This window comes from Microcebus murinus, chromosome 28 (genome assembly GCF_040939455.1).
Source record: "Microcebus murinus isolate Inina chromosome 28, M.murinus_Inina_mat1.0, whole genome shotgun sequence".
In the NCBI taxonomy this organism is placed as follows: Eukaryota; Metazoa; Chordata; class Mammalia; order Primates; family Cheirogaleidae; genus Microcebus; species Microcebus murinus.
The window spans coordinates 1,793,341-1,820,839 of record NC_134131.1 but is presented as its reverse complement, the minus strand read 5'-3'; the positions used below and the strand labels follow the sequence as shown (position 1 = coordinate 1,820,839).

The window sequence follows — 27,499 nt, the reverse complement described above, 5'->3', positions numbered from 1 at the left end:
TACCAGGATGAGGGAAGTCTCCCACCCTGCCTGGAAATGGCTTTACAAGAGGCTGACTCGTGAGCTGAGACACAGGGAGTGAGTGCAGATTCATCAGGAGGGCCCTCCTGCCGGCAGGCACAGCACATTCCCCAGCAGCTTGATGCAGTCAAAACTGAGGACAGAAGAGTGGCGGGATGCACAGTGGGGTTGAGGGAGGGCCTCAGAGGCCTGCTGAAGAGCTTGGCTTTATCCTACAGGTAAGGAGGGTTGTAATCAAAGAATGTACTTGGTCACGTCTATATTCTAAGACAGATGGCGCTGTGGAAGGTAGACTGGTGGGGTGATACTTGAGGCAGGAAAACGTTGAGTTTGACACCTCAGGCAGGAAGTGATTGGAGAGATGGTTGATGGTGGGGCCGGAACAGAAGAGAGATTTTCAGAGGAACGTGGAAGTGACGGGCCTTGGTGCTCTGATGACAGAACAGGAGGTGGAGTCAGGGGCGTGTCCCAGGTGTTGCTTAGAGACCAGAAGATGGTGGTGCCTTTCACGGAGCCAGGATGGGATTTGCAGAACACAGTGGACTCAGTTGAGGCATGTTGACTCAGAGGTTCCCATGAGACATCCAAGTGGAGATGGAGGTGTGGGGCTAGCAGTTGCCAGCACAGAGATGTAATTGAAGCCATGGGAATGAACCAGTCCTCGGGGCTGAGGATAGAACCTGGCAAGCTATTTCCCAGCAGTCCTGCTGCCAGATGAGCCCCAAGGCTTGATAGCTTGTCCCTTGTGGCTTCATTACCTCTTTGCTTGGCTACCCCCAGCTGCATCTGCACAGTGACACAGCATCCGAAGAGATTTGTGTTTAACAACCAGCTAGCTCCAGTTCTTGGGTGGTCAAACAGCCCTAGTGCTCTGGAAAGCAGAAGTGATTCTCCGTCTTTTTCCAGCCCAAACAACAACCAGGACCCTTCTCTTGCAGCCTGAAGTAGTGAGCCAAGGGGTGCCACCATTGCCTTCAGAAAATGAGCAGCACTTTCTTTCTCCTGTCCAGAGCTGCCCAGCCAGAGTGTTGGGCCGCAGGCGTCTCTCTGGCCTTTCCTGGCCTCTCAGGGCAGTGATTCCCAGAGAGCACACTTGGCAGTTGCCAGGCCTGGTGTGCTTTTCATAAATGTGTGTGCTCAGACATCCCTTCTCCTTTACTGATAATGCTCTCTTCTCTCTCCTTGTCTTCCTGACAAACTTTCCCTCCAAGGTCAGTTCAGCTATTGCCTCCTTTGTAGATGGTCTTGGCTAACTTCTTCCCCTGTGCTTCCACCACACCTCACATGTCTCTCTGGGTTGCCATTGACCACACGGTGCTCACCCATCCCACAGCTTGCTGCGCAGCTCCTGTCTGCCAGGCCCAGGCCAGAGGCCAGGGCACAGATGGAATCAGATAACCCTGGCTTTCTAGACTTAGTCGTGGGGCTGTGGGCAGGACATACATACACAGGCAGTTGCAGTGTCCTGTGATAGGTGATTATGGTCACTATGTATTTATACAGCAGCCTCTCCTCCCTAATGTCCGTCTGCCTCCCAGACGTAACCACAACCTCGCTGTTCACCAACCCAGCTTCCCCCAGTAGCTGCCCAGTGATGGCTGCTCATGCTCTCCCACCTCAGGAGGTAAATAGAGCCACCTGTCTTTCTGCTCCCTCATCCCACTGCCAGACTGCCACTCTCATGGCTTTGTGTAGAAACCCCTGCTCTGTCATCTGCCACCTGTTGGCCACTCCTTTACACCCACTGAAGACTGTTGTCTGCCTTCTCTTTTTCCCAGCCAGCCCCTCATTCTGTCACTTGAACTGAGTAAACATTGCTAAGGACAGGTAAGAGAATACACAAATTGACCTAATGCTTTCTCTTTCTTCCTTGCCCCATTGCCCTCCCTTCAAACTCGTAAAAACCGCATCCCTGGTTTCCACCCCAGCCTGCCTCCCCTTCCCCTCTCCCTCTACATCTTGTGGGAAGCACATGATTGAATCTGTAGCACCCGGCCTTGTGAGCCCTGCCTTGCCTGCCAGGCCTCATCACCTCCACTCACCACAGCCCCTTTGTCAGCCCTCCATTCTCCTCAAACATCTAGGCCTTCCCAGCCTCATCTTATTTTTTAGCAAATAACGTATTTCAGTGAGGGGAAAAAAAGTCATTGAGCAGACATTCTTTTGTTCATTCCTTTTCTGTTTTCTTTTTTTTTCTTTTTTTTTTTTTTTGAGATAGCCTCACTCTATCGCCGGGCTAGAGTGCAGTGGCTCTAGCCTAGCTCACTGCAACCTCAAACTCCTGGGCTCAAGCAATCCTCTTGCCTCACCCTGCCGAGTAGCTGGGACCACAGGCATGTACCACCACCCCCAGCTAATTTTTGTATTTTTTGTAGAGACAGGCTCTCATTCTTGCTCAGGCAGGTCTCGAACTCCTGGCCTCAAGTGATCCTCCTGCCTTGGCCTCCCACAGTGCTGGGATTACAGGCATGAGCCTCTGCTCTGCCCCATGCAGTCCTTTCTCGCCCCCTCCGGCCAGCGTTGAGCTTCCTGCTCTGTAGTTCAGTTCTGCTCTCCTCCAAGCTGTTTCCTATCCACATTTCATTGTGCCCACTACTCACTCTTTTTTGAAAGCAAACTGTCCCTCTCACACACCCTCCAGTCCCTTTCCTTTCATCATAGTCAAAGTTCTTGAAAAATGGTGTCTGTGTTCACTTCCCTTGTCAGCTCACTGTAGACTGTTTTCTACCCACACCCCCTCCACAGAGTCACCAAGGAATTCTTTGTTGCCAAATCGGAGGCTGACTCTCCTGTTCTCATCTTGTTTGCTTACTAAGAACATTTGACATTTTGTTTGGCCTCCTTTTCAAACGTTGTCTTTGGCTGCTCTGTCCTCAGCCAAGCAGGGCCAAGGAAAGGGCAACAGGAATACCGTATCCTCCAGATTTCTCACCTGCCTCTCTGACTTCCTTTCTGTCTCTCTGTGAGCTCCTCTTCCTCTCCCCAACTCTCCCTCTTGAGGACATCTCCCTGGAAAAGAGAGAGGTCACCTAGAAAGGTCCAGATAGTGTTTCCTCCCTGCACTTCACATTGACGCCTCCCACCGCTACAGGGCATCTCCTTAGGGATATCCTTCAGGCAATCCAAACGCAGCACATCCCGGACTGAGCTTGTTATCTTTCTCCAAAGAGGCCTGCTCTTCCTTCTCCGTTGTCTCTCTAGTTAATGGCACCACCGTCCACCCTGTTCCTGAATCAGAACCATGGGCACCATCCTGGGGACGTGCATCACAGTGACCAAGAGCAGCGGACCTTGGAATTGGACCACGGTTTGAAGCTCAGCTCTGCCACACTTGCTGTATGACCTTAGGCATATCACTTAATCTCTAAGCCTCAATTTCTTCATCCACAAAATGAGAGTAACAGAACCCAAGTCATGGATTATTGCAAGGATGAAATGAAGTGGTGCATGGAAATGTTGGGCAGAGTGCCTGGCACATTTGAGTGCTGGGTCGGTGGTAGCTTGGCAGCCATCATGGTTGTTGGTATTGTTTTCCTGACTCATTCTGTCTCCCCTCCTGTCACCTAAAGTCCTATCCATGCCACTTCCCCAATAGCTCAGACCAATCTACTTCTCTCTACTCTACTGCCACTACTTTAAAGCCTTCAGTGGCTGAACATGGCTCTCAGGATCAAACCCAGACTCTAGCGTGGCCTACAGGGCTCTTCATGATCCAGCCTCTGCTTAGCTTGCCAGCGTCATCCCTCAGCCTCTCTTTTCTGGCCTTCCTGCCCACCCGCCCTGCCTGCCCCTTCCCTCCCCCAACCCCCATCTGGGCTCCAGCTGAATGATTCGCAATCCCTGAAGGTACTGTGCTTTCCCATTTCCCAGCCTTCACACTGTCCTTCCTTCTGTCTAGGTAGAGCTTGTCTCACTTTCTCCAGGATGATCTCACTTGCCCTTCAGTGCTTAGTGCTGATACTACCTCCCCTGGGAAGCATTCCCTGATGACCCAGTCTGAGTTAGGAATACCTCCTCTAGGTTCCCAGAGCACCCTGTGCTTTCTTCCCTTGTCACCGTCACTCTAAATTAAGCAGCCTGTGTTGCCATGTCTGTCTCCCCCGTCATACTAATGTCAGCAAGGCAGAGACTGTGCTTCACACTTGGCTCAACTCCCAGAGCCCAGCCCATTGCCTCACAGAGTTGATGGTCAGTAAATGGTTGTCAGATGGAGTTGAGAAACTTGGGGAACTTCTGGAGATCATACCTGGGTGTATTGTCCTGACTCTGCCACTTACTAGCCGTGTAACCTTGAGCTAGTTCTTTATTCCTTCCGAAGTCAAGGTTCCTAATTTATAAATTGAGGATCATGATGCAACAAGGACAGCTGTGAGGATTAAATGAGACAACCTATGGAAAGTAGCAGGCTCATTGTACATAGTAGAAAATGTGCATTTCTGTGCTTTCTCCTTCTCTTGCTACCAATGTACGTGTATGTGGTCCTATGTCATTCCCTCCACACCAGTAGTTTTCAGACTTTTTGTATTTAATCACAAGAATTTCTTCTGAAATCTTCCATGAAACCCCAATCTATAACAAACAGAAGCCGCAGAGTCATGCTGGTGCAGGGCGGAGTGAGGTGAAGGGCCCTGCTGTTCTCGCCCGTCCCCATGGCCTCCACACTCTGTGCACAGCTGGAAACACTGCTCCAGACGGAGCAGCTTGTCCCCTGAGCACCACAGTGCCCAGGCCCAGCCTTCACATGCAGGGCAAGAGGCTCCACACGGACCCTCCCAGCTATCGTAGCAACCCTGTGAGGTATAGGTGTTTTTCTCCCTAATTCACAAACAGCGAAAGTAAGGTTCAGAGAGAATAAGTGATTTGTCCAAGGTCCCGCAGGGACAACTGACCATAGTCAGTTGTGGAGCCAGCATTCACGAGCAGTGAGAGAATACAGGCCTGCCCGCTATGGTGCACGGTCACTCTGAGCGGACTGAGGTGGTGGCAAGCCCTCTTTTCTTTGTCTCCTTAGTTTCCTGTTCCTGCTTTTCCTCCTCCATCCCCAAATCCACTGGAAATCCATGAAGTGATGGGCATCATCTAGCACTTGGTGCACCATCACCATCTCCTTCCCGAGGGTCTTGACATCTGTCTTCTGTGCCCCCCCCAAAGGCCTTGTTGGCCTGCTGGTGCCTTGGGCTTGGGCGGAGAGGTGGGGGTGACTCAGAGCCCACAGACTTTCATTTTGATTCTCTAGATCCTGGTCTGTCACAGATGACTGGCAGGGTCTAGCCTCTCTGAGCCTCCCCATCCTCACCTGGGCAAAGGGGCAGCTTCTGCATCTGCTGTGAGGGCCCAGTGTGGCTATGCCTGGTATGCCATTGGGCACACTTCAGGTGTGGCCTTTCTATGGGAACGTTGCCCTCTGCGGTATTGCCCAGACCCAGCATCAGGAGGGCACAGGCATCCCAGCCACCCAGAGCCTCAGTCTCATCTACCGTGGTAGTCTCAGCCCCCATCTCTTCCTTCTGGGAAGCCCCATGGCTTTTCCCCTACCACATACAGCATTAGAGAGAATGTCTCTCTAGTGGCCGTCTGCCTTACATGTGTCCCCACTTAGGTATTCACTCCAGAATTATTGTTGCCATTTGCAGATGAGTACTCTGAGACTGACACTGGGGCTCTGGATGAACAAGCTGTGAAAACCCTACCCCCTTGGGTGTCACTGTCCCTCCACCTCCAGGATATGTACCTGTCTCATTGCGTTCCAGCCTCGCTCCTGCAGGGTGGGGGACAGGATTGTGCAGAGCAGGATTGTGAGGTTCTGCCTCCAGCAAGTTAGTGGTAAAGCTGGGCCCCAGGCTGATATGTCAGGTGTCACATTGTGCCTGGTAGCTGGCGAGCCCCTGCTGAAACTGCCTCTTGTATTGGCAGGAAAAGGAGAAGGCCCAGTTGGCAGCAGACACTCTAAAGCAGGTGAATAGTGTTTCTGGAAGCCGGGAGCCACGGCCTGCCAGGGAGAGGCTCTTGGAGTGGCCTGACCGAGAACTGGATCGGGTCAACAGCTTCCTGAGCAGTCGTCTGCAGGAGATCAAGAACACGGTCAAGGACTCCATCCGTGCCAGCTTCAGTGTGTGTGAGCTCAGCATGGACAGCAATGGCTTCTCTAAGGAGGGGGCTTCTGAGCCCGAGCCCCAGAGTCTACTCCCCTCAAACCTCAGTGGCTCCTCAGAGCAGCGGCCCGACATCAACCTTGACCTGTCCCCTTTGACTTTGGGCTCCCCCCAGAACCACACGTTACAAGCTCCAGGCGAGCCAGCCCCACCATGGGCAGAAATGAGAGGCCCCCACCCACCATGGACAGAGGTGAGGGCCCCCCCGCCTGGTATTATCCCCGAGAACGGGCTAGTGAGGAGACTCAGCACAGTGCCCAACCTGTCCCGGGTGATCTGGGTCAAGACACCCAAGCCAGGCAACCCTGGCTCTGAGGAGCCAAGTCCAAAGGAGGTCCCTAGTTGCAAGCAGGAGCTACCTGAGGCGGTGGCCTCATGTGGGAAGCCACGGAAGGGCAAAAGACAGGGCAGTCAGACCAAGAAGAGCGAGGTGAGCCTGGCCCCCCGGGCCCCGGTCAGCCTAGAGGCTCTCAGTGCTAAGGGCCAGAGCCCTGGCCCCAAGCAGCCAGGCAAGGTCCCAGAGCCTCCCAAAGTGGGCACCTGTGCTGAGGCTGGAGTGGGGAGCCGGGGGAGCCAGCCAGGACCAGGGTGGTCTGGAAGCCCCAAAACTGAAAAGGAGAAGGGCAGCTCCTGGCGAAACTGGCCAGGCGAGGCCAAGGCACGGCCTCCGGAGCAGGAGTCTGTGCAGCCCCCAGGCCCAGCAAGGCCACAGAGCTTGCCCCAGGGCAAGGGCCGCAGCCGCCGCAGCCGCAACAAGCAGGAGAAGCCGGCCTCCTCCTTGGGTGAGTGCACCAGGAACCGAGTGACTGACCCCCACCCCAGCCAGGCCATGGGGTGGAGGGCAGTCTCGAGCGTGGGCAGCACTGCCCCTAGAGCACGACCCCAGAAGCCTGGCGGTGGGCACTGAGCCCTCCTGGCTGTGTCTTCCTAGACGATGTGTTCCTGCCCAAGGACATGGACGGGGTGGAGATGGATGAGACTGACCGAGAGGTGGAGTACTTTAAGAGGTAGGTGTGGGCTGCCTGCTCTCCCACTTGCGGAGGACTCCAGGTTTTGCCCACAAACAGCCTGTATTGTGCCCTGGGCCTCAGAAAGTCATGCTTCCTCAGCCCTGGCCCTTTGGGAAACTCACTGCCCCTCCAGGCCCTCTCCCAGCAGCCTGTCTGCTGGAACCCGGGTGCTACAGGGCAGGATGGTGCACCTGGGAAGGTGCAAGGGACAGGGAGGAGCCGTGTCAGGCCCCAAGAACCAGGGCTTTTTCTAGCTTTATTTGCTTTGTTTATTCACTCACGTTTCTTGCTCTGCCTGGGCTGAACTCTGGGGACTGCAGTGAATCAAGCATGGTGTAGACAAGGAGTTGGGACAGCAAAAACTGCAGCCTGTGCTAAAAGCTGTTGGAGATGCGAGGGCACAGTGGCACTGGGGGTGGGGCAGGCCAGGAGGCCTTTCCAGAAGGGTGTGGTGGCGGAGCTAAAACCTGAAGAATAGGAAACGTGGCCAGGTACAACGAAAAGGTATTTGTGACTGTGGGGCCAGTGTGTATAATGGTTTGAGGGTGAAAGAAACACAGCGTACTGTTGGCCTTTTGTGTCCACTGGTTCTGCTTCTGTGTGAATTCAACCAACCGCCAATCAAAAACATTCAAAACCAAAAAACAGATAACAATACAACAATTAAAAAAATATAGTTATAACTATTTACATAGCATTTATGTTGTATTGGTATTATAAGCGATCCAGAGATGGTTTAACGTATATGGGAAGCATCTACAGATTTTTTTTTTTTTTTTTTTTTTTGAGACAGAGTCTCACTTTGTTGCCCAGGCTAGAGTGAGTGCCGTGGCATCAGCCTGGCTCACAGCAACCTCAATCTCCTGGGCTCAGCGATCCTACTGCCTCAGCCTCCCGAGTAGCTGGGACTACAGGCATGCACCACCATGCCTGGCTAATTTTTTGTATATATATTTTTAGTTGGTCAATTAATTTCTTTCTATTTTTGGTAGAGACGGGGTCTCGCTCAGTCTGGTTTCGAACTCCTGACCTTGAGCAATCCGCCCACCTCGGCCTCCCAAAGTGCTAGGATTACAGGCGTGAGCCACCACGCCCAGCCCGCATCTACAGATTTTGATATGGGGGGGGGGCAGTCCTAGACCCAGTCCCCTGCATATGCCAAGGGATGGCTATCCTTAGGGGAACAGAAGCCAGCCCAGTACAGCTAGAGAGTGAAATAGGAGATGAGGAGGGGACTTGTGTCCCAAGGCAGTCATGCTGTCTTTATACCTTGTCCCCTGGGTTCACAGGCAGTGGTGTCTGGGAGCCAGAGAGGATGCAAAGCCAACTGGTTTTCTAAGTGGTTGGGACACAGTGTCTAGAAGAGGGGTCCAGTGAGGAAGGGAGGAAACCTCTGATTGTGCTTCTCCCACATCTCCCAAATCCAACAGGTTCTGTTTGGATTCTGCAAAGCAAACTCGTCAGAAAGTTGCTGTGAACTGGACCAACTTTAGCCTCAAGAAAACCACTCCCAGCACAGCTCAGTGAGGTATAGAGACCCCAAGTGTTGCATGCACCCACTCCCTGTGCTCTACCAGCTTCTGTGCCCCCTGCCAGACCATTCTATGTTCTGGGGCACAGGGAGTTGGACGTTGGGCTTGGCAGTCCTAACCCCTACACCTCCACAGTGACTGCACAGTTGGCTACGGTCTCCAAAGGTCTAGGCCCCATTTCTTCTCCTGGGGCCACTCCAGTAGGCCTCTGTTCTTCCATCACTCCTTCCTGGGCTAGGCCCCTCCTGAGCCCTCCTGCCCGTGCCCCTGAAGGGGCCCTTCCCAGACTGCCGTCCCCTGGGACATCAGCATGAGGGCTCTACCTCTGTTACCAGCTGCCTTCCAAGGAACCCAGGCAGTGGCAGGCCCCATGGGGTAGCCTCCTTCCCAGACATGATCAGGTGTCAAGGTAGAATTCCACTTGCCTGGCCCAGCTCCTCAATGCAGGCTACCAGGGTGCTTCCCAGCTGAAGCAGTGTGAGAAAGGGCCAGCCTCAAGGGAAGCAGTGAGGGGACAGGCAAGCTGGACCAAGGCCTTATAGGTCATTTAGGCATTGGTGAGGGCTCTCCCAAACAGGACCATTTCCATGAGGAAGTTGGTAGCCAAGCTGCCTCCTGGAAGAAGAGACAGATGGCTCTGGCCTCCCATCCCAGCCACTTGCACAGCTCCTTTTGTCAAAATATTGATGTATTGGGTGATGTTCTGGACTGGGAACAGAAGACTGGAGAAGGCATTGGACCAGGAACCCTGGTGCGGAAAAGAAGGGCAGCTAGGAGGCAGGCCTTGTGCTGGGCTGAGGCTCGGTGTCTATGCAGTTGCATACCACCCCTGAGCTTCATCCCTGGGGCCAGGCCTTTTGTGGCTGGCAACCACACAGCTGCCCTCAAGGCAGTAGAAGGCTGGGCCAGATGGGCTGAGCTCATGAATGCCCGACTCCCACTATGTCCCCCACCTGTCGTCTTCCTCCTCTTGCCAGTGCCAGGGCAGCTCCTCTCTGGGCTGTGACAGCAGACTTCCTGGTCCCATAGCTCCCCAGGGGCAGACCAGAAAGCCTGAAGCCAGGACAGCTTTCAAGGCTGGGCTCCCTGTGGCACTTTTGTGCTATCCCAGAGCCAGGACTGTCTTCTTCAGATTCACCTCAGCCCTCCTCTGCTCTGAGGGGGCTGGGCTCCCTGACCTTCACCAAACTGAGATATCTAGTCCAGGGCATCTTGCAGAGCCAAGGTGCCTTCCTGCTTCTCTTCTCTACCACCTCAGGAGCCAGGAGGAGCAGGGACCTCAGGCACTTTATCTCTTGTCCCTACTGAGAGAAAAGGGTGGACTCTGCTCCCACAGGCTCAGTTCCACTGTCATCCCCATCCAGGAAACAAATCCAGCCATCTTTTCCCTCTGCCTCCTCTTGACCCTTTCACCTTTGCTGATCTCTTTTCCAAAGTAGAGGTGTCCCTTCCTCTCTTCCAGTAGGAGCTCTCCTTGACCCCCTCCACCCTGCTCTGGGCAGTAAGAGTGTGAGTGCCAGAGGGTGTGGTTACTCAAGGGTTGTCCCACATGTTGACAGACCCCAGGACTCTGTCCTCCAACAGGGTCCTAAACCTTCCTCCTCCTCTAGAGGTGATCCAGGGAATCTGTTCAGTGTTTTCAGCCCAGGGAACAAAGGTAGCAGCCAGCTGCTCCTGCCTCCATGGGGACCCAGAGTCGGTATGGGGAGCCTGGGGCACGGGCTGTTGTTCACTGGGATCCTGCCGTTTTTGTTCTTTCTCAGGCCCTGCCCAGAATGAGCTTTGTCAGGTCGTCCTGAGGCCTCGACTGCCAGTTGAAAGTCTACACTTTCTCCCTCCGTGTGCCCTGCCTGCCCAACCAAGACCCTCCCTGCTCCCTGCCATCCTTGACCAACCAAAAGCTGAACGGATGCCACACTGTGCTGAGGCCCCTCAGGACCTCGGCAGAGCCGCTTCCTGGTGCTACGAAGCCTCCACACTCAGAGCCCAGGGACTGGGCTGGCCTGTGGGCCGGGGGCTGATGGTACTGCTGGCCCAAACTGCTCTCTTTGTGTTTGGTTTTTTGTTTTTATTTTATTTTTTTTCCAATTCTTTTGATACTGTGAAGATCTTTCATGCCGAAAGATAAAGCAACATTTGGACACAGAGTTGGTGTGTTGGTGATTTGCCGGTCTGGGCGGGGAGTAAGGCGAGGGATATACTCAAAAGCATGGGATCTGCCATCGAACACATACTAAGCTTAAGCAGTTTGGCACCGTTTCCACTTACTCCTCACAGCAATCCTAAATGGTATTATCCATTTTACAGACAGGAAAGACTTGACAACTCAGTCTGGCGAATTAGGGTTGAGCACAGACTCGTATGACTCTGACATCCGAGCCCTTTCGGGAGGACTTCAATATGTGAGCCTGGAACAGCCCCTACCCGCTCTGTATGTGTTTCCTCCTTTGTGAGCTGGGCGAGTGGGAGGGGCTGGACTTGGTCTCTGCCTCTGGACCTGAGAAGAGTCTAGGAAAGCCCTGAGGCCTCTGTGAACTGTGCACCTGAAGCCTGTGCCGTTGAGGGTTCTCACACTGATGATGTAGTCGGGGAAGTTGTGGGTAAATTGAGTGTTTTATAAATTAGATCTTATTTTCCAATGAGAATGGGACATGTAGCTGAAGTCTTAAAAGTTGAGGATAATGAACTCTTCTATAAAGTAAAGCAAACCACCTCATCCCTGCAATGGGATGTTTCAGATTTTAATATAATGGGTTTGCTAAGAATGCCGCACACATAATTGTGTCCAAACTCCTTACCCCCAATGTAGTTTTCTCTACCAGAACCAACTCTTAATTTGAGCTTATGTGGGGAGCACCCTGTCTAGAGACAATGGCCACATAGTCACTAAGCCATGTGTGGATGGAGTGAGCAGAAACAACAACCATGCCCTCTTCCCTGGCTCCCTCCCCGCCAGGTTGAGCCCTATCATGGGATTGGCAGTGAGTGTCAGCCTCCTTTTCCAAAGGGAAACAAATAGCACTGACCACAGCCTCACAATTCCTGGTCCCTGGCCTTCCCCAGTCCCCAAGGTGGTGTAGACACTTCCTTTGAAACCTTTGTATATTCATTAGCCCTGTTCCTCTTTCCCTTGAACTCTTGTATGATGCTCGTACCCTGCAGTTGGATTGGCACAACTATCTGCAAATCTGCTTCATCACTCAAAAATTGGAGGTCTGATCAAGTAGCCCATCCATCTACAGAGAAAGACTCCTTTGAGTGTCCTTCAGGGGCCTTTGTGCCTGGGTCCCCGTCTCCAATACTTGCCGGATGACCTGTCTCCAGCTAGGTCCTGCAACCTCAGGTCTCCTGACTTTTGCTCATATATTTCCCTCTTCCCAAATTACCCTTCTTTCATGAATTCGTGCCGATACTTCACATCCCAGCTGAGAGGCCCTTTCACTTTGAAAACCATGAAAATCCATTTGCCCTGCCTTTGTGATACTTCCAAAAGTGGTACCTTACCTGAGGATCGTTCTCCTTAATGTGAAGACTAGTTACCTGTCTATATATTTCTGTCTCCTCAATGAATCCGTCAGCTCCTCCCCCACCAGGTGTGTCCTGTTCATCCTTTATCTGCTTCAGTACTGTGCATAGTGCCCAGCACGTGCTCACATGAAACATGAATGAAGGAACCTACAGCAGTGACCAGGTCATCCCACTTTCAAATGAAGTTGAAATTACTGGTACAGTCATGGCTGGTGTGCTCTGGGCCCAGTCTCCTTTTTCAGCCTTGGGTCTGGCTGCCCAGCTCTCCCCGGCCGCAGTGATTTCTCCCCCCCCCCCCCCCCAGGAATCTGTGCACATGGCCAGACCTTTATTCTGCTGCACCCTCGCCCGGGAAGCCTCTCCATCCCTGCACTGAGCCCCCACACTTCCCTGGCAGCTCAGATCCAACGTCTCCGCCTCTGGTTCCCCAGGCAGTTAATCCCTCTGAGCTGTCATTGTCATAAGATTCACAGTAATCATGGTTTGCATTTACACAGGGCCTCGCGGTTAAAAACCACTGTCATCGGTATTTTATTTATCCCTCACCACTCCAAACAAAGGGGACACCAGCCAGAGAGCCCGGCTGTTCCGCGGGCCCGCCCTGCCGCAGCGGCCCGGCGCGGGACGGAGACCCGCTCGCGCTGCCCCGGAGCTCCCGGCCGCTAGGGGGCGCGGCGCGCGCCGGCAGCGCCACGCTCAGGGCCAGGCTGCGCGCCCGGCGGGCCACCGGCTGCGGATCAGCGACCCCCACTCAGGGCGTCGGCTTCGCCCGGGGCTTGGTTTGAGCCTTTAGCGCACGCTCCACACGCCCCAGCGTCCCACAGTGCCTCATGTGACGCTTTCGCCCTCAGCCCTGGCAGCAGTCGCGAGACCAGCCACGCAGGGCGTCGGCGTCCTGCTGCGCGAGAGCGGCTCGGGAGAAAGATTTGTCCCTCTGCGCGACTCGTAACTCCGAGGCCGTCGCCAGCCGCTGCTGTCCGCTTCTTCATACCTGATTGGCTCTCGCTCAGGTAAGGCGAGGCGTCTTGCCGTGGCGCGCATGCGTGGGGCGAAGGATGGAGGAGTCGGAGCCCGAGCGGAAGGTGGGAGCGAGCCTGGGGTCCTTGCGGCGGGGAGGGAAGCCGGGGTGAGGGCGGGGGACCGAGCCGGGCCTGACTCCCGCGTGTTCGCAGAGGGCTCGCACCGACGAGGTGACTGCTGGAGGAAGCCACTCGGAGGCGGAGGATGAGGACGACGAGGACTACGTGCCCTACGTGCCCCTGCGACAGCGCCGGCAGCTACTGGTGAGGGGCCCTGTGGAGGGGCAGCGGGGGCGCGGCCACCTGGTCGCCATGGCATGGGCGGTGTGGCCCGGCCTGCGGGGCGAGGGCGGCTGTCAGGCGTGTCAGTACACGCGAGTGTGACCCTCCGGCGAACGAGGGACTGACGACCGGATCTGGGGGATCGGGTAGCTCCGCGCCTCGGGCTCGGGACCCCTGCCCAAAAGCCAGGGTCCTGACGCAGGCCCTGTGGGCCCGGTGCCCCGTTCTGTCTTGGGCTCGACTCTGGCGGGGCGCCGGTGGACCCTCAGCTCCAGAAGCTGCTGCAGCGAAGACGCAAGGGAGCTGCGGAGGAGGAGCAGCCGGACAGCGGCAGCGAGCCGCGGGGAGATGAGGACGACATCCCACTGGGCCCTCAGTCCAACGTCAGTCTCCTGGATCAGCACCAGCACCTCAAAGAGAAGGCCGAAGGTGGGCTGGGCAGCGCTGCCCAGGCGGGAGGGGAGACGCTAAGCCTGGCACGCTGTTGGTGTCTCTGTGACGTCTGTTTCTTTCTTTCTTTTTTCTTTTTTTTTTTTTCTTGAGACAGTCTCATTTTTGTTGCCCAGGCTAGAGCGAGTGCCGTGGGCATCAGCCTAGCTCACAGCAACCTCAGTCTTCTGGGCTCAAGCGATCCTCCTGCCCCAGCCTCCCGAATACCTGGGACTACAGGCATGCGCCACCATGCCTGGCTAATATTTTCTGTATATATTAGTTGGCCAATTAATTTCTTTCTATTTATAGTAGAGACGGGGTCTCGCTCTTGCGCGGGCTGTTTTCAAGCTCCTGACCTCGAGCAATCCGCCCGCCTCTGGGATTACAGGCGTGAGCCACCGGGCCGGGCCTGTGACATCTGTTTCTTATCTCAGCCCGCAAGGAGTCTGCCAAGGAGAAACAGCTGAAGGAAGAAGAGAAGATCCTGGAGAGTGTGGCTGAGGGCCGAGGTATGGTTGTGGCCAGGGTAGCAAGGAGGTGCACTGAGCCTCTTCCCCACAGCACCGGGCATGTTGCATCTCAAGGGGCTGGCTTCTCAGAAGCAGGAGCCAGCTCTGAGGCACATCTCTTTCCCCAGCTTTGATGTCAGTGAAGGAGATGGCAAAGGGCATCACGTACGACGACCCAATCAAAACCAGGTATGCCTTTCAAGTCTAGTTGTCCTTATTTAGGGTGGTGTGTGGCGGGGACTAGCAGGGACACCCCAAGGCCAGCTGTGCTCAAGCCCTTCCTTGATCCCTGCCACCTACCCATAGCTGGACACCGCCCCGTTACATCCTGAGCATGTCTGAAGGGCGGCATGAGCGTGTACGGAAGAAATACCACATCCTGGTGGAGGGAGATGGTATCCCGCCACCCATCAAGAGCTTCAAGGAAATGAAGTTTCCTGCAGGTACCTGGGAATGGGGAGCGATATCGTGCTTTTAGAATCAAGCACCTGTGAGGTTGTTTCCTAGCGCCTACTGAGGTCAGCCACATCAGCACTGGGCCCAGCTACTAGAGATAGAGGGCTTTAGGAGGGATTTCTTTATTTTTTTTTTTATTTTTTTTTATTTTGAGACAGACTCACTTTGTTGCCCAGGCTAGAGTGAGTGTTATTTTTTTTTATTTTTTTTTTTTTAATTTTGAGACAGACTTTCACTTTGTTGCCCAGGCTAGAGTGAGTGTTGTGGCATCAGCCTAGCTCACAGCAACCTGAAACTCCTGGGCTCAAGCGATCCTCCTGCCTCAGCCTCCCGAGTAGCTGGGACTACAGACATGCACCACCATGCCCGGCTAATTTTTTGTATATATATATTTAGTTGGTCAATTAATTTCTTTCTATTTTTAGTAGAGACAGGGTCTTGCTCCACCTGGTTTCGAACTCCTGACCTCGAGCAATCCGCCCGCCTCAGTCTCCCAGAGTGCTAGGATTACTGGCGTGAGCCACCACGCCCAGCCTAGGAGGGGTTTTTTAGGTTCCTTTTTCAGTTGTCCTAGCTGTACATGTTCACTATCCTCTATTGTTACAGAGCTTCAGCGGGAGAATGATGTTGGGTTTAGACAGACCTAGGTGCAAATAGGGCATGGCTCCACCTAGCCCATGTTTCTTAGACAAGTCTCTCTCTTTTTTTTCTTTCTCTCTCTCTTTCTCTTTCTGAGCCTTGGTTTTATCATGTGCAACTTGTGGGAATAGTGCCAATTTTACAGTACTATTTTACAGTGCCAAATTTACAGTACTGATAAAGTATCTCGAGTCACAAGGATGACGCTTGGGTTGTTTTCCATAGCCGTCTTGAGAGGCCTGAAGAAGAAAGGCATCCATCACCCGACGCCCATTCAGATCCAGGGCATCCCTACCGTGTGAGTGTGGCCTGTGGGCCTGGGTTCCCTGAGAAAGGTGTCGACAGGGAGGACCAATGGCTGAGTGTCCAGCTGGAGAAACAGTCCCTGTCTTCTGCAGAACTTGACACTCAGGCTGTCCTCTCCCAACAGTCTGTCCGGCCGTGACATGATAGGCATCGCCTTTACGGGTTCAGGCAAGACGCTGGTGTTCACACTGCCTGTCATCATGTTCTGCCTGGAGCAGGAGAAAAGGTTACCTTTCTCCAAGCGTGAAGGGCCCTATGGACTCATCATCTGCCCCTCGGTAAGATAGACTGGCCTGAGAGCAGGGCAGAAACTAGGGCCACCGTCTGGTGCCAGCCTTTGTCCCTGTGCCTGCAGCGGGAGCTAGCGCGGCAAACACACGGCATCCTGGAGTACTACTGCCGCCTGTTACAGGAGGACAGCTTACCACTCTTGCGCTGTGCTCTCTGCATCGGGGGCATGTCTGTCAAAGAGCAGATGGAGACCATCCGACAGTGAGTGTTGGCACCCCCTGCCTCACAGGCCATGCCAGAGGCCCCAGGGAAGCTAAAGGACGCTTTAACCATTCCGCACACCTTCGCTGAGGCCCACTACGGGCCCAGGCCTCACGGAGCCCCTAGTCTAATGGGGAGGTTCACTGGGGTGGGACAGGAGGATGTGGCCAAGTACTAGGGGACCACAGCAGACAGAATGGCCCACCCTGCTGGGTCATCTAAGGTAGGAGCTCAGAGAAGGCTTTGCAGGGAAGGTGATGTTTGAATTTTGAAGAGGGCCAGTCCAGGCAGAAAGCACAGCCAGAGGTGGAGGGCCTAGGGAGGTCAGGGTCATCCAGTTGTCAATCAAGGAAGCTGAGGTACTGGGCAGGGCTGGATCCCCTGTGGCACCTGTGTCCGTCACATGCAGTGCAGACGTCACCAGAGGCTCTAGAGCGGGCCCTGGGCTCACAGACAGGCCGGGCGCCATCCCCATTTCTGAGGCATTCCCAGTTTCAGGGAAGGTGTGGGCACAGAAAAGATGCAAGTCAGTGTACCAGGAGAGTGAGCCCATCAAGGCTTACAGAGGGGCTACGGAAGTGCAAAGCAAAGCATCTCGGGATTCAGGACAGTCCTGGGTGGGAGGAGTGACCCAGTAGAAGAGGGAAGGGTGTGCTGGGCTGAGCAGTGGCCAAGAAGATTACAGCACCTTCCACGAGAGAGAGGTGTACTGTAGATGGGACAGGGTGGTGGACGCGGCGAGGAGGGCGCAGGTGAGAAAGACGGGAAGGAGGGCAGAGGGCAGATCAGAGGCAGGCTGCCTGCCAGCCTGTAGGTGACAGCAGGTAGCCCCAACCTCAGCGACTCTCCTTGGTCCCCAGTGGTGTACACATGATGGTGGCCACCCCTGGGCGCCTCATGGATCTGCTGCAGAAGAAGATGGTCAGCCTAGACATCTGTCGCTACCTGGCCCTGGACGAGGCCGACCGCATGATTGACATGGGCTTCGAGGGTGACATCCGCACCATTTTCTCCTACTTCAAGGTGCCTGCCCCCTGCCTGGCCAGGCACCCCTGCACCACCTTACCCCTGTGACACCACAGGGAACTTTGGAGGGCCCCACCCTTTGCTCCTAGTCCAGGGTGCTGCATCCCAGCTGCTCAGCTTCCCCACACCCCATCTCCCACGCGCCCTCATGCCCTCCGTGCCCTCGGCCCTAGCCCCTGCCTTCCTCAGGGCCAGCGGCAGACCCTGCTCTTCAGTGCCACCATGCCCAAGAAGATTCAGAATTTTGCCAAGAGTGCCCTCGTAAAGCCTGTCACCATCAACGTGGGTCGAGCTGGGGCAGCCAGCCTGGATGTCATCCAGGTGGGCAAGCACTCCTGCTGGGCAGTCTCTCACCTGTGAGGGCGGGGTCTGGTGAGGCTCCCTGGAAGCTGACTGGAGCAGGGGATCGGCCTGTGGGCACTGGGGGTTTCATTCAAAGCCCCTGGCCCTTAGCCATGGCCATTTTTAGGGTGCCCAGACATTGGTTGCAAGAGGCTTCTGGTGGCCTCCTGGCCCTCATGAGATGGCTGACCTGTGGCAGGGCCATGGCTGGTGAACCTAGCCTCAGGATCACCTGACCTGGCCCTGTGGTGGCAGGAGGTGGAATACGTGAAGGAGGAGGCCAAGATGGTGTACCTGCTCGAGTGCCTGCAGAAGACACCCCCACCCGTGAGTGCCACCCATGCTGTGCAGAGACCCCAGGACAAGGGGGAGCGGGGAGGGACGGCGTACCGCGGAAGGCTGGGTGAAGACCCAGGCAGAGTCGGCCCCTCTCACTGGAGTCGGTCTTCCCGGACAGGTGCTCATCTTTGCGGAGAAGAAAGCAGATGTGGACGCCATCCACGAGTACCTGCTGCTCAAGGGGGTCGAGGCTGTAGCCATCCATGGGGGCAAAGGTCAGGGTGGTGCATGTGTTGGCATGGACCCTGCTGCCCTGGCAGCCCCTCACCCAGTCCCTTCCCCTGCCTGTCCAGTTTGCCAGGCCCAAACTTCCGCTGTGGCTCTAACGGCTCCTACTTGGCCCTCCCCAGACCAGGAGGAACGGACCAAGGCCATCGAGGCATTCCGGGAAGGCAAGAAGGATGTTCTGGTGGCCACAGACGTAGCCTCCAAGGGCCTGGACTTTCCTGCCATCCAGCACGTCATCAATTATGACATGCCCGAGGAGATCGAGAACTATGGTAGGAACTGGGGGGCCAGGCATGTGGGCCAGGCAGAGGAGGGGCCGGGCCAGGCCCCCGGAACCCTGTGCAGCGTCCCTCTCTCTGCAGTGCACCGGATTGGCCGCACCGGGCGCTCAGGAAACACAGGCATCGCTACCACCTTCATCAACAAGGCCTGTGGTGAGTCTGTTGCCAGCGACACCTCGGCTGTCCCTCGGGCCCTCTGCCTGTGGCCACCCAAGGTCCAGCTGCAGGGCCCGGGTGGGGCCTGAGGACTCCCCACTGCCTCCCCAGACGAGTCGGTGCTGATGGACCTCAAAGCCCTGCTGCTGGAAGCCAAGCAGAAAGTGCCGCCCGTGCTACAAGTGCTGCACTGCGGGGACGAGTCCATGCTGGACATCGGAGGTGACTGCGGCGGGGGAGGCACTGCGTGGGCGGGGGAGGCAGGGAGGCGGGGGCACCACGCGGCGGGCGAGTCCCTGCCGTGGGCCAGTGGACTGGTGGGAGGCCCAGGCCCGGGTGTGAGTGTAGCCTGCAGCCTCGCTGACACCCGCCCGTTCCCCAGGAGAGCGCGGCTGTGCCTTCTGCGGGGGCCTGGGTCATCGGATCACCGACTGCCCCAAACTCGAGGCTATGCAGACCAAGCAGGTCAGCAACATCGGCCGCAAGGACTACCTGGCCCACAGCTCCATGGACTTCTGACCCGACTGTCTTCCTGTCCTGCCAAAAGGCCTCAGGCCCCGGGACTCCAGCCACCCCCCTCCCCCCCCCCCCACACACACCAGCCCCCCGCCGCGCAAGAAGCCAGCATCCTCGGCCCAGCTGGCCTGGGCTGGGCCAGGCCGGGCCTGGCTGCCTCCCCATACCCCCAGAATTACCGTTTTTATTCCCCTTCGCCCTTTCTGCCATTAAAGCATAAGCCCCTCTGTCTTAGCGCCAGGCCCGCCTCTGTCTCGCCTTGTCCTCCCCTTGTTCCTGGGCCAGCCTCACCCGCAGAGGCGAGGCGTCTGCGTCTCCCACCGCTGCTGCCGTGGGGACTTGGTTCTCTGCTGGGCGCCCTGGATTTATGGCTCAAGGAGGGACCACATTGGTGGGCCAAGGGGAAATGTCTGGGTTGTCCGGTGTCCTTGCTGACTGTTGTCACGCCCAACTTCAGTTTTCCTGGGGCCCCGCCGGGAGCCCTCCTGCCTGCCCGCCCAGGCTCCCAAGAACCTCAGCTCTGCACACTGGGGAGCCAGCACGTGCCACAGAGCTGCCATTCAGGCCACATGTACCTACTGACCCTGTTCTGCCCAGCGCTGTGCTGGGCTGCGAGGATCCAGGAGAGCCACCTGGGATGCTTGCAGATGAGCGGGAGAGACAGACTCAGACCCCGATAAATGTGGATGGTCGTCACAAGACCACGGGCAGGTGAAACAGGAGGTCAGCATTTGCAAGAGAGAGGCAGAGGCTATGTTCCCAGTTCCTCTGTGCCAGGCATGTTGTGTGTAAGGCCACATGCTTATCCTGGTGGGACAGCAGTTGCTTAAGCCATATTTGTCACTTGGTTTGTGGCCTTGGGCAATTTTTCTGAACTCTGATTTCCTCATCATTGAAACGGCGATGAGAATGCAAAAGACATGGCATCTGAAGCTGCTGGCACTCGGGGCTGCCATGGGCACAGAGTCAGGTGCCGGAGGCCATTAGAAAGTATTTCCTGGCCACAGCTGGGTGTGGTGGCACACATGTCGTCACAGCTACTTGGGAGGCCGGAGAATCACTTGAGCCCAGGAGATTCAGACCAGCTTGGGCAACATAATGAGACTCCATCTCCCCAAACAAAACAAAAAAGTGTATTTCCTGGCAAAATACATGGCCTCCGAGTGGCATTTCTCAGCCTGGTCTCACACGTTCTTTCCCAGAGATGGCACCGAGTGAATGACAGGACGGTGTTCCCAGAATTCAGATGCACACAGGGAGCCCCGATTCTGGGCTGCTGCAAAGTGAGGCAAAAAATGGGCCCCTGGCAGGACTCACAGCTTTTTTTTTTTTTTTTTTTTTTTTTTTGAGACAGAGTCTCGCTTTGTTGCCCAGGCTAGAGTGAGTGCCATGGCATCTGCCTCGCTCACAGCAACCTCAAACTTCTGGGCTCAAGCGATCCTCCTGCCTCAGCCTCCCGAGTAGCTGGGACTACAGGCATGCGCCACCATGCCCGGCTAATTTTTTCTATATATATATTAGTTGGCCAATTAATTTCTTTCTATTTATAGTAGAGACGGGTCTCGCTCTTGCTCAGGGTGGTTTCGAACTCCTGACCTTGAGCAATCCGCCCGCCTTGGCCTCCCAGAGTGCTGGGATTACAGGCGTGAGCCACCCTGCCCGGGCCAGGACTCACAGCTTTAAAAGAGCATGTGACATCCCCAGGGGCCCAGCGGGGTATGCCACCTGCTCTCGCGTGGCTGGGACCGTTAGGGTATGGAGCCCATGTGGCTGGGTGCCTGGCGTGCACTCGTCCCCCAAGGGCCCCTGAGGCAGCCCACCTTCCCCAGGCGGTGCCTTGGAGGGGCTGGGCGGGGGAGGCGGAGGCCAGAACACCAGCCCCTGAGCGCCAGGCTGAGGAGCCCAGGCTGGACGCAAGGGGGGTCCAGACGGCTGGTTAGGGTTGGTGGAGAGGGCCACAGCAGGCCCGCTCCAGGCAGTGGTTTTTGGGGAGACACTGAGGCAGGCGCCAGGCAGCGGCCACGAGGACGAGGAGCAGCCAGTGAACAGAGCGATTTCAGACGAAGCAGAGCCCCGCAGAGCAGAGCGAGGCCGGCGACTCTCAAGCCAGGACTCGGTGGGGAAGCCAGGAGCTTTTGGGTCTGGCTAGAAGAGGGTCCTGGCGAGGTGGGTGTGGGGAACACAGGTCGCAGGCTGCAGGGTGGGACGGGGGGAGGGGTCAGAGCCCGTGACTCAGGGGAGCCAGCCTGCGGTCAGACGCTCACGCCCAGCTGACCAGGTGCAGGCCCGGCTACGGGCCCTCGGGGGCCCTGAGGCTCCTCCAGGCAGATGCGGGCACCTGGGGCCAGCCAGGGCCCCCGGGAGGAACGTGTGCTGCCCCTCAACCCTTTAGCTGAAGCCGGGGCTCCCCTCCCCCCACCCCGCAGCTGCCTCTGGACAGAGGGAGCGGAAGTGGCCAGAAGGGGAAGTCTGAGGAGTTCCCGTCCAGCCTGTCACCAGTCTCCTCAGGTTTTCGCGGTGGCAGCCCCGTGGCCTGGCCGTGGCCATGGAGCCCGTGGAGGTCCCCGTCAAGGACGGCATCCTCTACCAGCAGCACGTCAAGTTCGGCAAGGTGAGGGGTCCCGGCTGCGGACAGCTCCCCCAGACCCGAGACCTGGGCAGGGCGTCAGGTGCGGGGGCCACGCCAGGCCGGGGGGTGGAGCAGGGCCCGGTTCTCAGCCTGGGGGGCCAAGGCGGCCTCATTTAAAGACAGGGAACACAGGAGCGGGGGAGACCTAGGAATCAAAACCTCTGAGCTGGGAAGAGCCCGACGGCCTCCTGACCCTTCTGTCAGTGCCACTGAGGCCCCTCAGCAGGGCTGGGGCTGGGGCGGAGGAGCCCTCAGACGGGACCCCCGCCATGCAGCAGAGCGTGTGGCTCCCAGTGCTGGGAGGGAGGAGGTCACCTCTTGTGGGCAGCAGCCCCTGCGGAGGAGCCCTCAGACGGGACCCCCGCCATGCAGCAGAGTGTGTGGCTCCCAGTGCTGGGAGGGAGGAGGTCACCTCTTGTGGGCAGCAGCCCCTGCACCCCCGCAGCCCAGCTGCAGCTGCTGCCCAGGCAGATAAACGGGCGGCTTCCTCTGCTCAGAGTTATTTGCATGTTTCCTTCCTTGCCAATGTGAGGTTCAGGCCTCCCGCCCACCCCAGACTGTGGCCGGTGGCCCAAGCACCCTTTCTGGGGGAGGAGGAGGAACCAATATAATGGCAGTATCGAGTGGTCTGTCCTAGCTACTAGGCCTTTTATTTTATTTTTTGAGACACGGTCTCTCTCTTGCCCGGGCTAGAGTGCCGTGGCATCAGCCTAGCTCACAGCAACCTCAAACTCCTGGGCTCAAGCGATCCTCCTGCCTCAGCCTCCCGAGTAGCTGGGACTACAGGCATGCGCCACTATGCCCAGCTAATTTTTTCTATGTATTTTTAGTTGGCCAATTAATTACTTTGTATTTTTAGTAGAGACGGGGTCTCGCTCTTGCTCAGGCTGGTTTCGAACTCCTGACCTCGAGCAATCCGCCCTCCTGGGCCTCCCAGAGTGCTGGGATCACAGGTGTGAGCCACCGCGCCCGGACAACTACTAGATCTTTTAAAGACATAATCCAGGAGCAGCCCCAGTCTCCTGTTCTCATGGCCTTTTGAGAGGCAAAGACACTGGTCCTTATGGAGGAGGTCACAGTTAGGAAAGGGCAGGGTGAGATCTGAACCCGGGACTGACCCACCCCAGGCACAGACTCTTCCCCCCCCCCCAGCCAGCCCTGGCCAGGCCTCCCCCCCGACCCCGAGTGGCTGGGAGTGTTTGCTGAGCAGCTTGTGCCGAGGCGAGCGGCAGGGAGAGTAACCACGGGAGGGCCTCCTCTCCCACCCTCGTCTCTCCCCCAGAAGTCCTGGAGGAAGGTGTGGGCTCTGCTGTACGCAGGAGGCCCGTCCGGCGTGGCGCGGCTGGAGAGCTGGGAGATCCGGGATGGCGGCCCGGGGCCGGCGGGTGACAGGTCCACAGGGCCTGGCCGGCGTGGGGAGCGGCGGGTCATCCGCCTGGCTGACTGCGTGTCCGTGCTGCCGGCCGACGGCGAGAGCTGCCCCCGGGACACTGGCGCCTTCCTGCTCACCACCACCGAGCGCAGCCACCTGCTGGCCGCGCAGCACCGCCAGGCCTGGATGGGCCCCATCTGCCAGCTGGCCTTCCCGGTGAGCGAGCGGCTCCTTGTTCATCCCCCCCTCGTCCATGCTTACACATACCCTGTCGCTCCACAAGCGCTGCCCAGCGCCCCCACGACCGGGACACAACCCAGGAACCCGAGCAGCCGTTCTCAGATGGCCATGAGCGAGCTTGTGCTGGAGACCAGGAGCCGGCGGCGGGGGGGGGGGGGGGGGGGGGGGGGGGGAGGGGGTGGCGGGGGGGGGGAGGGGGGAGGGCCGGCGCCAGTGGGACGTCAAGGAAGGCTTCTCCGGGGAGGGGACGGCGGCCCTGATGACACACAGGAGCCCACGAGGCAGGTCTGAGGGGCCGTGACCTAGGTAGAGGTAGGTAGAGGAGTGAACTAGGTGGTCGTGAAGAGGTAGCAGTGTGGGCAGAGGCCTGGAGGCAGGACACAGTGTCCGGGGCAGGAGGAGGGCACTGGCATGGCCGAGTGGGCAGGAGCAGGCGGGAGCTTGTGGGAGCCGCTGGAACCGCTTCGGGCCCTGTGCATGCTCTGGGATTTCATTCTGGAAGGAAAAGCCTTTGGGAGGGTTCAAGCCAGGCTCCGACAGTGGTGAAACCTCCCGGGGTTTGTGATGCACCCAAAGGAAATGAGTCTGGCGGTTCCTCAAACACTGCAAGTTGCCACATGACCCAGCAGTTCCACTCCTGGGTGCGTACCCAGGAGAACTGGAACAGGGGCTCCAACAAAACCCGCGCACGGATGTTCACAGCAGCACCATGCACAATCGACGAAAGGCAGGAACGGCCCAAATGGCCACCGGCTGGCAAATGGATAAGCAAAATGTGGCCCGCCCACACAGTGGAATACTGTTCAGCCACAACAAGGAGTGACATGGGGACATCTGTGACAAGACTGAACCTTGAGCACACAATGCTAAGTGAAAGGAGGCAGACACAGAAGGCCACGTTGTGTCCCACTCCATTTACACGAAGGGCACAGGATGTGGCTGCCTGGGCCGGGGAGGGCCCGGGAGTGCGTGCTCGTGGACCCAGGACTCCCACGTGGGGTGACGAAACATTTCTGGAACTGGATAGTGGTGACGGCTGAACAGCCTTGCGAATGTACTGAACACACTAAGATAAGGGGACGAGTGAGGAAGCTGTTGCATTTGTTGCATTTGCACCTGGCCTTGCTACCGTGAGCCAAGGGTCACGGTGGAGGTGCTGAGGGTCAGAGTGTCAGGACATGCTAGAGGACTGCGGATAAGGGGGACGGAGCGGGGGAGGGAGGGATAGAGGGGGCAGGGGCAGGGCAGGCGGCTGCATTGACTGGGAGGAAGTCGGGGGGTGTTGCTCACCCCCACCCCATCCTGCCTCTTCTCTCCTCCAAGCTGTCAGGGAGCCTGTCCCTCGCCAAGCTCAAGGGCGGTGGGGACATCTCTGGTGTGCCCAGGGATCTGTAGCTCTCGGACACCCTCAGGCACAGCACCTCTCCCCCGCCCAGCACCCTCAAGGGGGAGCGGGGTGGGTGTGTGCAGCCCCGTCTGGCAGCGGGGCACAGGTGGGAGGGCCCGGGCTCATGGAGTGCGTCAGGGCAGAGCCGGGCCTGGCGCCGGGTCCCTGGATGCCCTTGCTTGCCATGGAGCCCTGGGATCCTGACCCCTGACTCCAGCCTGTTCCCCAGGGCACCGGGGAGTCTGCCTCAGGACCAGGGCCGGCTGAGTCTCCCAGGAGGGGCCCTGTCCCCATGGAGGAAAACTCCATCTACTCCTCCTGGCAGGAAGGTGAGTCGATGGGGGGGCGCAGGGCAGCCTCAGCCCGCCACACCCAGGCCCGGGCTCACCCGGGGCCGGGGCTCACCCGGGGCCAGGGCTCTGGGGGCTGACGGGCGCCTCGCCACCTGCGCAGCGGGCGGGTTCCCGGTGGTGGTGCAGAGGACGGAGGCCGCGGCCCGCTGCCTGCTGAAGGGGCCCTACCTGCTGGTGCTGGGCCCGGACGCCATCCAGCTGAGGGACCGGGCCGGCCCCCAGGCCCTCTACAGCTGGCCCTACCGCTTCCTGCGCAAGTTCGGCTCCGACAAGGTGAGGTGCCGGTCCCTGCGGGGGTGGCAGCGCCTTGGGCCTCCGGTGGCTGACCCCTGCCGTGTCGCCCGTGCCAGGGCGTGTTCTCCTTCGAGGCTGGCCGCCGCTGCGACTCGGGCGAGGGCCTCTTCGCCTTCAGCAGCCCCCGGGCCCCCGACATCTGCGGGGCTGTGGCCGCCGCCATCGCCCGCCAGCGGGAGCGGCTGCCGGGGCTGACCGGGCCCAGGCCCTGTCCCCTCCCTCGGGCCACCTCCCTGCCCTCGCTGGACCCCCCTGGAGAGCTGCAGGAGGTGCCGCCGCCCGGGCCTGAGCCGCCCACCTCCAGGAGGCTGCGCCTGGCCGATTCCGGGCCCCAGAGCCTGCCGCTGCTGCTGGGGCCCGCGCCGGGCGAGCCCGCGGCGCCCGTGCTGTACGCAGTCGTGTGCAAGCGGGCCAGCGGGCCCCCGGCCGCCGCCGAGCACCTCTACGAGAACCTGTGCACGCCCGAGGCCGGCCCCTCGCCGCCCGATGCCAGCCCCGACCCCCAGGAAGGCCCCTGCGCCCGCAGCCCCCTGGCCAGCCCCGTGTGCCACAGCAGCGAGGACCCGACCTGGCCCGGCCCGGCCCAGGACAGCAGCCTGGAGGCCCAGTACCGGCGGCTGCTGGAGCTGGAGCTGGACGAGGCAGGGGGCACCGGCCGCCCTGGCGCTCAGGCGGGCTTCAAGGCCAAGCTGGTGACGCTGCTGAGTCGCGAGCGGAGGAAGGGCCCTGCCCCCTGTGAGCGGCCCTGAGCACCGTGCAGAGGGGCAGCCGGAGCAGACAGGCGCTCTCCCCGGGACAGGAGGGTGGGCCAGTGGGCAGACAGTGGGCATCTGTGGCACAGCCCTGTGTCTGCTCTGGCCTGCAGGACAAGGCGGGAAGCCTGGGAGGGGAACCCCACCCCTGCCCTTCCCTCCTGCCACGTACAGTGTACAGACTTGTGACAATAAAGCCCCCAGAGCAGCCCCCCTCGATCCTCCGCGTGGCCACAGCCCGCACCTCTTCGCTCCCCCTCCTGGCAGGGTACTCGGGGTCCCTCAAGGGGCACACAGACCCTCGCTCACACTTGCTGCCACACACACCAGTTCCCTGTGCTGGGCTCCAGGGACACAGATGACCCAGGCCTGACCTCTGCCACCCGTGGGCTCAAATCCACGGGAGCAGATGGACAGCATGTAGACAGCCGGCTCCCTCTGTCTCTGCACGGAGAGATGGCAGTCGGCAGGGGGGCAGCCGCCGGCCTGGTACATGGGAGGGGCCTCTGCGTGCAGCTGGGGGGCAGGCAGGGCTCCACCGGCAGCCAGCAAGCCGGGCTTTCTAGGCTGACGACGGACCCACCTAGGCCAAAGGCGAGGAGGAGAGCGGGGACACGGGTGGTGGGGGGGGCAGAGGAGGGCGCAGAGCATGAGAGGCCCTGGGGGCCTGCGAGGAGCTGGTGTCACCCTCAGGCGAGGAGCAGGGTGGAGGCCAAATTCGCATGAGCCCAGCTGGAGACCAGGAAGCCTGAGCTGGCGAGGAGCCGGTGCACGGGAGGGCGGAAGGGCTTTCACGGACGAGCACACAAAATACTCGTTCCCTGCTGAGACTCAGACACTTTGCAGACACCTCCGGGAAACTACAAGGAAAGAGATGAAATGACAGTCGGGCATTCTCCTTCAGGAGGGTTTCGCTGCGTGCCTGCTCCATGCCAGGCGCTGGGGCACCGCTGTGTTCAGGACAGCCTCGCTCTGTCCTCAGGGAGCCAGCACCCTCCTCTGGCCACCTCCTCTCCTTCTAGCGCATTCCCTCTAGCACAACCAAGACCGCTTCTGTCCAGCCACGCTGACCGACAGTGACCCTTTCCCGACTGGCTGTCGTCAGGGCCCTGCTGGTCCCACTGAGGCTCTGTGCTCCATCCCTGGAGTCACTCCCTTGCTCCTCTCTCTCCTGTCATCTTATTTGTCTGGCAAAGCCCCAGCGTC

At 58.2% G+C, this 27,499-nt stretch overlaps 3 protein-coding genes across 12 annotated transcripts in view; all 3 read left to right on the top strand.

The window, feature by feature from the left end:
- The window catches only part of FAM193B (family with sequence similarity 193 member B), a 35,821-nt gene extending 24,959 nt beyond the window's left edge, over positions 1-10,862 (top strand). For 5 of the 10 annotated variants that reach the window (XM_012787363.3, XM_012787358.3, XM_012787362.3 and 2 more), the window contains 4 exons: positions 5,935-6,955; positions 7,105-7,180; positions 8,614-8,711; positions 10,479-10,862. In XM_012787363.3, coding sequence (XP_012642817.2) covers positions 5,935-6,955; positions 7,105-7,180; positions 8,614-8,710 — 1,194 coding nt within the window. In that variant the 3' untranslated portion in view covers position 8,711; positions 10,479-10,862. Of the gene's footprint in view, positions 1-3,222; positions 3,358-5,934; positions 6,956-7,104; positions 7,181-8,613; positions 8,712-10,478 lie in introns of all 10 variants that reach the window. The other 5 variants (XM_012787359.3, XM_012787356.3, XM_012787354.3 and 2 more) reach the window with 2 other exon arrangements.
- A 1,907-nt stretch (positions 10,863-12,769) lies between these two features.
- DDX41 (DEAD-box helicase 41) lies at positions 12,770-19,495 on the top strand. Its single transcript, XM_012787364.3, has 17 exons — positions 12,770-13,325; positions 13,416-13,526; positions 13,814-13,973; positions 14,411-14,485; positions 14,614-14,674; positions 14,792-14,928; positions 15,806-15,878; positions 16,011-16,164; positions 16,242-16,378; positions 17,239-17,401; positions 17,594-17,725; positions 18,002-18,073; positions 18,204-18,300; positions 18,436-18,585; positions 18,676-18,747; positions 18,862-18,972; positions 19,133-19,495. Exons 1-17 carry the CDS (start codon positions 13,299-13,301, stop codon positions 19,267-19,269), a joined length of 1,869 nt encoding a protein of 622 aa, XP_012642818.1. The 5' UTR covers positions 12,770-13,298; the 3' UTR covers positions 19,270-19,495.
- A 2,027-nt stretch (positions 19,496-21,522) lies between these two features.
- Positions 21,523-26,504, top strand: DOK3 (docking protein 3). The gene is made up of 5 exons (XM_075998435.1): positions 21,523-21,877; positions 23,178-23,483; positions 25,124-25,223; positions 25,348-25,520; positions 25,598-26,504. The coding sequence occupies exons 1-5, from the start codon at positions 21,812-21,814 to the stop codon at positions 26,288-26,290; spliced, it is 1,338 nt and encodes a 445-aa protein (XP_075854550.1). The 5' UTR covers positions 21,523-21,811; the 3' UTR covers positions 26,291-26,504.
- The last annotated feature ends 995 nt before the right edge of the window (positions 26,505-27,499 follow it).

What these genes read in the sequence shown, in the direction of transcription:
- DDX41 (XM_012787364.3), top strand. Translation starts at nt 13,299, where the DNA reads ATGGAGGAGTCGGAGCCCGAGCGGAAG. An exon ending in AGCCATCCATGGGGGCAAAG is followed by an intron (nt 18,301 to 18,435) that starts GTCAGGGTGGTG and finishes GGCCCTCCCCAG; the next exon opens with ACCAGGAGGAACGGACCAAG. An exon ending in CGAGGAGATCGAGAACTATG is followed by an intron (nt 18,586 to 18,675) that starts GTAGGAACTGGG and finishes CTCTCTCTGCAG; the next exon opens with TGCACCGGATTGGCCGCACC.
- DOK3 (XM_075998435.1), top strand. Translation starts at nt 21,812, where the DNA reads ATGGAGCCCGTGGAGGTCCCCGTCAAGGACGGCATCCTCTACCAGCAG. An exon ending in AGCACGTCAAGTTCGGCAAG is followed by an intron (nt 21,878 to 23,177) that starts GTGAGGGGTCCC and finishes TCTCTCCCCCAG; the next exon opens with AAGTCCTGGAGGAAGGTGTG. An exon ending in GCAAGTTCGGCTCCGACAAG is followed by an intron (nt 25,521 to 25,597) that starts GTGAGGTGCCGG and finishes CGCCCGTGCCAG; the next exon opens with GGCGTGTTCTCCTTCGAGGC.